At 37.5% G+C, this 12461-nt stretch overlaps 1 protein-coding gene across 1 annotated transcript in view; it reads left to right on the top strand.

Moving 5' to 3' along the window:
- SORCS3 (sortilin related VPS10 domain containing receptor 3) overlaps positions 1-12461 on the top strand; it is a 694786-nt gene that overhangs the window by 187138 nt on the left and 495187 nt on the right. Inside the window, exon 2 of the mRNA XM_031955808.1 lies at positions 6605-6672. Within this exon, the coding sequence (XP_031811668.1) occupies positions 6605-6672 (68 nt within the window). The remainder of the gene's footprint in view (positions 1-6604; positions 6673-12461) is intronic.

Raw genomic sequence — 12461 nt, forward strand, 5'->3', positions numbered from 1 at the left:
GTTATCTAGAAAGATTTGATAGAGATCTCAGAGACCCTCCAATCTTATCCCTACTTGAAATGTGAATCCTATTTATAAACATCCCAGACAAGCAGTCTTTTAATTTAAAGACTTCTGGGGCTGGGGAACTCGCTAAAATCTAAGACACCTCTAATGACTTCATACATAAGACTCCCTGTAACTTTGCCTTTTTGGTTCCAGTTCTTCCTTTTGAGGTATCTTACTTGAAGACAATGATCATATTCCCTCTCCCCCCCGATATTCTATTATTTTTGCCAAACATCCCTAGTTACTTGATTGCTCCTACCACGAAGCGTTTTCCAGTCCCTTGGTATCTCTTCTTTGGCTTTTGGATGTACTTGTGGTTGTTTAGTTGTTTCAGTCATGTCAGCTCTTTGTGCCTCCTTTTAGGGTTTTTCTTGGCAAAGATACTGGAGTGATTTGCCATTTCCTTCTCCAGTTCATTTTCCAGATGAGGAAACCGAGGCAGAGAGGGTTATAAGTGAGTTACCCAGGTTCACATATCTAATAAACTTTGAACTTGTGTCCTCCTGACTCCAAGGCCAGATTTCTGAACTTGACAATGACCATCCTAAAATGTACCAGTTTTTTAAATCTTATTCATGATGCCAAGATTCCTTTAAACGCCCCATTTGCCATCACTAGCATTTATCACAAGCCCCAGTTCATGCTGGGCTTTAGATTTCTTGACACACAAAATCATAGAGTCAGAATTAGAAGCAATATGCAGGTCATGAAGCCCAGCCTTTTAAGTTTAAAAAAGAGGAAGCTGAGACACAGAGATAAAGCAACTTGCCTGGGGTGAAAAAAGGAGTAATTGTCTGAGGCAGTATTTGAACCCATCTTCCTGGTTCCAAGTCTAGTTCCTCATCCACTGCTCCTACAATGCTCTCTGCCTATTTTAAATTGCCACTTTATTTATCCTCAATTACTTGTATTGATATTGATCCTTAGTTACCTCGCCTCAATTCTACCTCTTCATTTAAAATCTCTGTTCATTGATGAGCTTCTATTTATTGAATGTGCATGGGTAGGAACTTGGCAAGGTGAGGAGATGGTTGCTTGGGTAAGGGGGAAATCTGCCATTTTAAAACCGTAAATGTATTCAGGCAAACTAAAGTAATTTTCCTTCATAGTAAAATTTTATGGGTACAAAAGGTCATGCTTCCGCTGATGTGCTTGAAAGCTCCTATGTTTCCTGTAATGGAGAAGTTTAGCATCCTCTCATAGGACAATGGTTTCCTTAGTCTTCCTTGTCTTCCTCCTGAAAATAAGCAGATGAGACAGATTTATAGTTTGGGCCTGTCTTGATGTCTTCCTTGTCTTAATGGGTATTCTTATTTTGGAATGATCCAAAGTAGCTCAGGTATCAGAAACTCCTGCTTGGGAGTTTTGGGCAATGCACTAAGTCTTATATAGCTTTTGAAGAAAGGTGATCTTAAAAGGAACTAAAATCTTTTGTATTTAGCCAATTTCAAAGCAAGGGGCAGGGATTGATAAGCATGGATTACTGTTTTCAGACATAGACAAAGGAGACAGACATCTTATCATATGCTTTCAGACAGGGATTCCTAACTTTTTAAAAAAATCTCTATCTATACCTTTTGAGTTTTAGTAGAATGAAAACCTGTAGGTTCTATTCTATATGAAAGAAAATAATGCAAATATTAAATAAAATGATTAATTTTACTATAGTTAATATAACATATATCATATATTAAATAATAGGTATAATATATTATATATAATATATAATTATATCGCTAATATAATTTGTAAAATAAATATAAATTATTTACCAAATATTTCTTTATTTTATTATTATTAATTTTTTTGCTGAGGCAATTGAAGTTAAGTATCTTGCCCAGGATCACCAAATATTTCTTGTATTTCCTTGATAAATTTCTTGTACCCTTTGAAGGTATGTATATAGTACTTGGGAACCCCTGGTTTAAGGAATTCAGTAAAGCCTTCTTCCCTTCTAAAACTACTCTTTGTCAGGTAATGAAAATTCTGTATTTTAAGTTAAGTATTGTTTCATTTTGAAATACAGATATTCCCAGGAAAGGGAAAACATTAAGCAAGTCATCTGAATGCTAACATTTAATTCATATTATAAGCAGTTATGATATGCTTAGAAATACAAGTCCTTGTGCTAAATCTTTTAGGAGATACTATATTGGGTAAAATATTCTTCTTCCTTTCAAGGAGTTTATAATCTATAAGAGGAGCTAGGACAAGCACACAAATAGTTATAATACAAAGAAAACTGATGAAGGACACAAATGCAATAAGCCATTAGAGAATAGAGAGCATCCCTTCTGTATGGGAGTGAGATAGGGCAGCATCAATGAAACCTTCATAGGAGAAGTGATGTTTGATCTGGTCCATGAAGGATTGATAAAATTTCAAAAGGAAGAAATAAATGGAAGTAGAGAGGATGATAAAGAGATGGTAAAGGGAGCACTCTAGGAATAAGAAGCAGGTGAGCAAAGGTACAGAGGGAGAGAAAGAGGCTAGAGGTGGGGTGTTAGGGATTATTATATGAGTGATTTTCTTTATTGTAGATAAAAGTTGTTTGGAGGAGAAGAGAAGTAAGGGGCTGACTCATATATTATGACCAGACTTGGAGAAATGTATCATTCTGAGATAAAATATCCAATAATCCTTTTGCTAAGCACTATTGGGGGTGTCCAGGGAATCAAACTTGTATGACTTCACAATCCTGGGGGGGCATTTCTTCCTTCCCTATCACCCCTCCCTATTTCTCAGCCTAGCTCCCTTTTCTCTTTCTCCTTCCCCAGTTGCCATCCTTGGAGGGTGGGATGGGAGTGTAGGCATGAAATCAGAGAAAAAAGGCAAGTTGTGCTGTGTTCCTAGATTCTTCCCAAGCCCAGGATCTCTGAGCACCTGTCAGGTGCATCCATGGAAGTTTTCTGAGTTCTGATTCTAGCTCAATAAGAGCCTTTCAGGGACTTATTTGGCTAGTTTACTAATTTCAGGCTGGCTGGCTTTTCTTTCTCCCTCCTTCTCTCTGAAACCCCCATCTCCCAGGTGGCCTTTGACAGGATCAACTTGTCTGCTCAATAAGTGAAGGTTTAGCTGGCAAGGGCTGCCCCTTCTCTGCCTCTGGTTGTTTGCTGTGCACAACATATCTTATGCCTAAAGGTTACATTATCATCTCTTCACAGCTATATTAATTTCCTTGTTCTCTTAGACTCCAGGGGAAGAGAGGCTGCAAGTTGAATGCTAAGCCCCTTGCACTTGCTGGCTTGGGTTTTTCTCTTGGGAACAGAGGGATTTTTTTACTCCCCTATTTGCTCTCTCCTTTTCTTCTCTTTTTCCCTGCCCCATTCCTGTTTCTAAAGGCGAGGACACTTGACAGTATGGCCAACCTTTGAAGAATCAGAATTGCATGTAGATGGAAAGATTTGGTGTGGGTTTAGGGGTATAGAAGCAGTTTTAACATTGAGGCAGCCTGGTGAATGAAAAATAACATTTAACAGGGAATCAGAAGATCCCTCTCCTTGTGTCAGCTTTACTAATTTGAAATGGGACACTGACTTAGTGACTTATCTTCTGTAGACCTCAGTTTCCCCATAAGAAATATAAGATGGTTCATTTAAATAATATCCAAGATATTTGTAGCAAAGGAAATGTTCATGAGTCTAATTTCTATTTTCCTCTGTTGGTGGATAGTAGTAATAGCTCTGCAAAATGAGAGCTGATGTTTATTCACAAATGATCTTGTTCTATTCTCACAACAATTCTCTTGGTTCTGAGTATTTTCACTAGTGGTTCCCCCCCCCCCCCGCCATTTGGAATGTTTTCCCTCCTGTCCTTCCACTACTGAGCTTTCTGGCTTCCTTTATTTTATTTTTTATTATAGTTTTTTATTTACAAGATATATGAATGGGTAATTTTACAGCATTGACAATTGCCAAACATTTAGTTCCAATTTTTCCCCTCCTTACCTCCACCCCCTCCCCAGATGGCAGGTTGACCAATACATGTTAAATATGTTAAAGTATAAATTAAATACAATATATGTTCTGGCTTCCTTTAAATCCTAAGTAAAATCTTACCTTTTTAAGAAGCCTTTGCTAATCCCTCATAGTTTGAAGTGCTTTCTCTCTTTAAATTACTTCTCATTTATGCCATATATAACTTATTTTGTATATATTTGTTGGCATGTTCTTTCTCCCATTAGATTGTAAGCTCCTTTTTTTTTAAACTTTTTGGGTATCTGTACTCTTAACATAGTACCTGCCACATAAAAGGCGCTTAATAAATGCTTATTGAATTGAATTTTGTCTACCCAGAGAGATCATGATACTTATGGATGGTCCCCTAGTATATGCTGGAAACAGGATTAAGAAACCTTGTCTCATGATGACAAGTCCAACATACTCCATCACACCTTAACAGAACTTTTGCTTCTGGCGATGGGGGCACATTAGCATGTGAGGGAAGATGGCTGTGTATATCACCTTTGGCTTCCACTTCACTTCATTGGATTTCTGAGTCCTGGCATGGGGCTTAGGAGCAGCTCTCATTTGCAGTGTCCAGCTCAGAGCCATACACTGCCAGGAGACACATACTATGGAACAAATCTCATGAGATAGATAGATTGGTCTAGTGGAAAGAGAATTGAGATCCCAGAGGCTGATTGCATTATGCAAGATACATTAATGTATATTGCCCATCTTTCTTGGTTGCTCTGGAAGACAGGATGGAGGAGTGTGGTAGGTATTCTTGGGTGACCACATTATGCTAGCCTTTCAACTTTAGAATAAGAATGTATTTTGCTTCATCTGTGAAGAGAAATGATGCTGATGCAAACTGACCTCCTGGGGTACTGGACAGGGAAAGTGGAGAATAAATTTCCTCATGGAGTATTTTGTTGTCATTAAAGTGCCATAAAAATGTTCAATAGAGAGTCTGATTATTCTTCTCTAATCTTAAATGGATACCTAGAATGGAAAGTCCCAAATCCAAAACCGAAAATTCATTATCTCAAAAAGAGTTTAATGGGTGAGACTTAAATGAACTGGAGGAAGTTAAATTGTGGCAGGAGAAGGAGCGGAGAAAAGTGCAATGAGTTGTGCATTAAATTTAGATAAACACAATTATGTGTAACTGGATTATCACGCATGCAGACGGTAAAGTATATTAGGCACCTGCGTTTTGATTAAAATTGATTCAGGTGCGTGTGCTTGGAGGCTTGTGCATTCAGATGCACCCAAGCTGCTGCCTAGACACTTATATAGCAAGGACTAAAACCCGGCAAGCAGATGGTTTGGGGGAACCCATAAGGGTAAGAGATCTTCCCTTGGAGCCATTGTGCCAAATCTCTCCACCATATATTTAAGATGGTTGACATCTGTGCCTTTTGGTTACATCTTAAGACAGAAGTATGATGCTGAATGGTAGTAAATCAATATTTATTAAGCACCTAATATGTGTCAGGCACTGCGCTAAGTGCTGGGGATGCAAAAAGAGGCAAAAGACAGTTACAGCCCTTGAGGAGCTTCACATTCTAATGGGGGAAACAATACACAAATACATACACAGAGAAGCTACATATGGAATAAATAAGAAATAATGAACATAATATTATGTAGGAAGGCATTAGAATTAAGAGGGGTTGGGACCAGAGGTTGGGAAAAGCTTTCTGTAGAAAATCAGATTTTAGTTGGGACTTATGAGAAGCCAGGCAAGCCCTTAGGCAAAGCAGAAGAGGAAGAGCCTTCCAGACATGGGAAGACCCATAGAAAATGCCTAGAGCTGAGAGATGGAATGTCTTCTTTGTGGAACAAGACGGTGATAGGGAGCCACTAGAGTTTATTGAATAGGAAAGTACTGTGGTCTGATTTGTGCTTTAGGAAAATCACTTATGTAATGCATGTACAATATGTATATGCACACACATAATATGTACATACATATGCAATACATATAATATATAATAATATGATCATGACAACAGCCTGATAACTCTGGGGAAAAAAGAGGGCCTCTACACCCACAGAACTAGGCAACTCTGGATTAGTGTTTTCCTACTCATTTTGCCCCCTGCTTAGGTTGAGAAGGAATTACAGACCTTTGATACACTTGGCTCATCATTACCAACATCAAATCCTGTTACTGTCAATGAAGGATTAGGGATGGGTACCCTTACATCTTTTTTAGTTAGAGGCACCTCAGTTACACAGAGAACTGTTACCTATTATCTCCAGGTATCCAGATTGGAGAAGGAAGCTAGCCCAGCTTTGTCCCTGACATTGAAAAAGTATAGATGTGGAGAAACAGACTGACAGTACCCAATTAATTCCTGTTAGCGTTTGATTTCAGATGCAAAGAATCATTGGGATTAAAATAAATGTAAGCAGTTACAGGGATGCATTAAATTAATGATTTCTTTTTTTTTCCTGCTTGATCCTATAATACCCTCAACTTTAATGGATAAATGCTAAACCCTCCTCTAGAGGGATCAGAGATGCATTATATATTGTTACACAAGCTAAAGGAAGCCTTTCTCTTCTTCCATATCTTTCCTCTTCCCATTCCCCTCCCCCTGCAGGTGATACTGATTCTGACCAAGCTCTATGACTTCAACCTGGGCAGCGTCACAGAGAGCTCACTTTGGAGGTAAGCCCTTAATGGTTATTAACTTCTTCGAGTTAGCTCTTGTAAATCCCACTGCTTAGCACCTGGGCAATGATCCAGATCCCTGAATTGGGGTGTAGGGGAAAGGGTAGGATCTATAGATTCAGAAAAGAGCATAATGTCACATAATAGAATCTGCTGGTCGTATGTTTTTTCCAAGTTTTCCAAGTTTGAACTTGAGATGAAAGCTGATGCATCCAGACTTGTCCTCCTCTGTTGGCAATGGGTGTGGAAGGCAACATCACTGAGTAAGCCCACTGGGGAAGAATTGTTGGAGGAGGAGGGTACCATGCAGGAGAACTGGAGAGTTCCATAATCTGTTCAGGAAGCTTTAGTTCTGATTGGGAGATAACAGTTCTTATTTCAGTATAATCAGAACAGGGGAAATTTATGCTCTGCCCTTGGAGAGGCGATGGTTTGGGTCGACGTCATTCTCCTCAAGATTATCTGGTCTGATGGAGGCAGACATAGCCCCACTCTTGGGAGGAAATGAAGGCTATACAGCCTCTATTGAAAATAAGTTTCTTAACTCTTTAAGGATAAATGGGAAATTAACTTTATGTGGGCTGACTAATAACCAAGAGGAGGTGGATTTTGCAGCTCATACTGATTCTGAGAGGAGTGCTGAACTCTCCCTCACCTTGAGCTTTCATAGACTGAATATACTTTGGGTAAGCAAGGCCAATTTTTCCTCTGTTCTAAGGAGTTGCTAAGTCCTATTGTAAATAGATGGGTATTTCCCCAATTGTGCTGTATACTTTTAGTGCGTTCATTTATTCATGAATGGGATTGCTTAATAAGCATTTATTAATGCTTACTTTTGTCAGGCTTATGGCTCATGTTTGGGAGGATATACAACAAAGAGGAAGATATGATCCTGTCCTCATAGTAGCAGAAAGAGTGGTTCTCAAAGTATAGTTTGGAGAATCCTGGGGATCTCTGAAACCCTTTTAGAGGGTCTACAAATTCAAAAATAGTTTTTATTTCCAATATGGTAAATGTCTATAAATATAATCCAGATAAACAAAAACGCTTTGGAGAGATCCTCAATAATTTTTAATAGGATAAAGATACTGAAAACAAAAGTTTGAGAACCACTGGATTAGCCAGTGAGATAAATGGATGGAAAAAATAGTGCAAAATTATTTGCAAAGTCCTACACTAAGTGCTTGGAATACAAATAAAATAGTAAGATGTGCTTTGCTCTCAGAGTTCATGTTCTAATGGGGGAGACAACATAAGTGGAAGGTTTTGTTGGCAAATTCAGTGGTCTTGCATGGCCCTCAAATTAAGTGGCAAATGCCTTTTCTTCAGTATTATTTCCATTGATGTAATCTTGCCAATTTCTAATCTAAGTAGCAAGAACTTTTCTTTCTGAATCTTTGGTAGCTGTGACTATAGCACTTGTAGGAGCAATTATCAGGTTGTATCTCCATAGGACTGGTTTCTCAGGATGATGGCAGAGTTCGCTGGGTCAAAAGCATTGCTGTTCCTAATTATGCTGGGGCCAGAATTTTGAGCTGTTTCTATCAGGGTTTGAAGGAAAATAGTCAAAGTTTCAATGTTGCCAAAAGTCCCATAGCCTATGAAGTAATCATAGAACAGTTTCATCAAACTAGATTGTAGAGAGATTTCTTATACTGAGCATTCTTTTTTTAGGTACCTTCTAACGTTTAATTTTTTGGTTTTAAGTTATTGGTGAGATAAGTTAAGGAACACATCTGTGAAGGTGGGCTTTGGAAGGATTCAGAAAAGAGTCATGACATTTATTCATTCATTCAACAAAAAGCTATGAATGTTTAATAATAGTCGACGTTATTAACACTTTTCCCTAACTGTGTATTCTTTCCTTAGGTTTCTGAAATGCCATATATTCCTAGTTCTTGTCTTACCTATATAATTGCTTCCTTTGTGTTACTCACTGACTTTTTGTCTTCTTTCCAACCACTGAAGGTAGATATATCTAAAATTCTGTTTTTAGCTTCCTCCTCTTCTCTTTCTATAACCTTTTCCTAGATTTTCTCATCCATTTTCAGAGAATCATCTGTCAAATCCATACAAATGATTCCAACATCTATATCTCTAGACTTGACCTCTCTCAAGCAGCAAACCCATAACTCCAACTTCTTGCTGGGCATCTCTACCTGGATGTCCTACTACAAATTTGAACTCAATATTATTTTCTCCCCAACTCAAGCTTTTTCTTATTTTACTGTTTGTGCTAGTGTCAGTACCTTTCTGTTGGTCTCCCACATTTGGAAAAAAAATAAGACCTCAAATCAATCAGATCACAAAAGTTAATGCACAACTGAATTGACCAAACAACAACAAAAACTTATAAACTGAAAACTAATGATTCTGACTTGCATCAGTTTCTTTTTTCTATTCCTTATTAAGGCATCCCTTTTGACTTGCATATGTGATTATAGTAGCTTCTAATAGATCTTCCTAACTTCATTTTTCTTGATAAATATAGATTCTTCACATTGCTATGAGACTAACCTTTTCATGTACACATTTGATTATGTCACTCATCTGCTTAATAACTTCAATGAATGATGCCCTACTGGAAACTTAGTTAACATCAGACTTGGCATTCAGAGTTCTCTACAGTCTGGTGTTACTCTATCTTTCCAGCCTTTTCTCATATTATTCATTTCAATGCACTCTGATTTAGCCAGACCAGGCTATTCTTCTTCCATTTTATACATGATAAAACTGAGTTTCTGGATGATGAAATGACTTACTATCCCAGTCTGCACTGATTCAGGGACTAAAAATTCTTAAAGAAGAATTAGACCAACTGCTTGATGCTGAAAGTAATAGGCCTTTATGTGTCCACTTCCAAAGCAGAATGGAGAAGGAGAGGAATGTATCAAAGAATGACATAAGGTTTTATGATTGTCAGACCACGGCAAGAAGAGGGAATGTTTGATGTTAATGCAATAGGTTACCTCATTCTGGTTTCAACATGTTATTATGCCAAGTTCTGGCTAATTCCTCCAAGATTAATGAATGGGACTCTTCATGCCAGGGATGTGTCTACAACGGATACAGACTGTTACATGAATCATTAGACTCCTTTCCCCAAAACCAGAGGCTACTTCTCACCATAACAATAGTCCTATGCTGCAGGAGGAGTCAGTAGCAGAGCTGGGTCCCAAGATGAGGTTTTCCCATGGCAAGTCTAGCATTCTTTCATTGGCTCTTAATAGTTTTATATATAGTGCTTGTAGTAGTATGCTGGAAATGTTTAACAATTAATTGAAAAAATTGTATGAATGACAGTGATTAAGTTTAAACTACATTATTTATGTTTCTCCATCATCATCTTGTGTCTAGACAATGAGGCATTTGCCAATTTCTGAAGTGTAAATGTTCACATTTTAAATTTAACAATCATGTCTCCACAGCTCCTAAATTTCTGTCACCTGAATATAAAAAGAGTGTATACACTCTGCATTTATTTTTTATTTTTAAAATTTTTAACAGAAAGAAGTATTTGACTATTTCCCAAGAAATCTCTTTGTAGCCTTAAAACCATAGATTTTCAAGAGGTCTGGATTGTGTCTACATATTCTTATTTTCTGTTTATTTGAGTATTTATCAGAATAGTAGATGGTCAGGAACTCCTTTACTGGGGAGAAACAAGCACAAGAGCTATCCATTGCCCATGGCTTAACTATTCAGAATCACACTGATATTCTTCTATTTCTTTTGGGTATCTCGAGTCCTAATGGGCTGTACCATGATAATATGCAAAGGCATCAATAGTCTCATTGCTGGTTAACAGGTGAGAGCTTGTTTCTTGCTTACTATGCATTTCCCAGGACATTTAAGTTTCTGAAAAATTTTACTTTAAAACTAACAAGTATAAATGGTGTCATCATAACAAGACCGTTCAGTTTTCTTTGAATAAATAAAACAGTGAAAAACTCAATAATTCTTGCCCTGATTCCAAAAATTGCAGCAACCCCTGGCACTCTAGGAAAAGTTATTAAAGTTCTCAAAGGAATCTTCCAGACAATTAAGGGAACACAGGAAAACCGTTCCCAGGTTACATGACTTAGAACGACGGATTACTTAGAGGAAATATCATCATTATCACAGAGGAATCTTTTGTGAGCCACTTGGAAACCTGGAGCTTGCTAGGTCCTTTGAAAAATATAAAGATAGCATTGCCAGTTGCCTAGGAAATAATAGTGATCTAAATAATGATTGAGTTTCTGAAGTGAAAGAGGTTGAGTGGGCAAGAATAGTATGAATTGAGTTTATTTTGCTGTGAAAAATGTGAGTTCCCTTCCAAGTCTACCTAATCAAAGATGACTTCTTTAGAGGAAGCAGGCCTTCAAAATGATGTGAAAGTCATAATAATGAGGAGGCATAGCAAATGGAGGAAAGCTGTTTGAAATATGTGAAAGTATCAAATTTATAAGAATTCAAGTCATTCTTCAATTGATAAATGGTCAAAGGATATGAACAGACAATTTTCAGATGAAAAAATTAAAACAATTTATAGTCATATAAAAATACTCTAAATCACTAAATTCTCTAAATCTACTTCTTAGATTAGCTAAGATGACAGGAAAAGATAATGATGAATGTTGGAGGGGATCTGGGAAAACTGGGACACATTGTTGGTAGAATTGTGAATTGCAACCATTCTGAAGAGTAATTTGGAACTATGTGCAAAAGGCTATCAAAATGTGTATACCCTTTGATCCAGTAGTGTTACTACTGGGCTTGTATCTCTATATAGATCATAAAGAAGGGAAAGGAGCCCACATGTGCAAAACTGTAGCAGTTCTTTTTGTAGTGGCAAAGAACTGGAAACTGAGTGGATGCCCATCAGTTGGAGAATGGCTGAATAAGTTATGGTTTATAAATATTGTGGAATATTATTATTCTATAAGAAATAATCATCAGGATGATTCAGAAAGTCCTAAAGAGAATTATATGAACTGATTGTTAAGTGAAATGAGCAGAACCAGAACATTGTACACGGCAACAGCAAGAATATATGATGATCATTTCTGATGGACGTGGCTTTTTTCAACAATAAGTGACTCAGACCAGTTCCAATGGTCTTTGATGAAGAGAACATCTGCACCCAGAGAGAAGAATGTGGGGACTGAGTGTGGATCACAGCACAGTATTTTCATTTTTTGTTGTTTGCTTGCATTTTGTTTTCTTTCTCATTTTTTTCCCTTTTAGATCTGATTTTTTCTTGTGCAGCATGGTATTTGTGGATGGATATATATATATATATATATATATATATATATATTGCACATGTTTAATATATATTGGATTACTTGCCATCTAGGGCAGGAGATGGGAAAGAAGGGGGGTATTGGAACACAAGATTTTGTAATAGAATTCTGTGTCCCAATTGGGAAGGATAATTTCTGAGGGAGAGTTCATTTGGTGGCTATATTTTAATCCCACAGAAGAATGAAATTAGAGCAGATATGAGGAATTGATGCTTTTGAATTGTCCTTTTGATTAGCAAGGAGCCTAATAACCAATAGGAATTTTTTGGCTGCCTTCAGTGTGCAAGTTGCTGTGCTTCCCTTTGGAGAAGATAGAGATGAAAAGGTGATCTGGTCTGTTTCCTCCAACTTGCTTATTATCTAATTATGGATAGGGATCACACACATATCCACCCACCACAGATGGATGGACACATGCCTTTGTGCAATGTTCTGTAAGCAAGTGTGGAGAGAGTGACATTGAGCAGAATTGAGCCACTCTGGGCTGAGATGGTTGGG

The sequence above is a fragment of the Sarcophilus harrisii genome, chromosome 2 (genome assembly GCF_902635505.1).
Source record: "Sarcophilus harrisii chromosome 2, mSarHar1.11, whole genome shotgun sequence".
Lineage (NCBI taxonomy): Eukaryota > Metazoa > Chordata > Mammalia > Dasyuromorphia > Dasyuridae > Sarcophilus > Sarcophilus harrisii.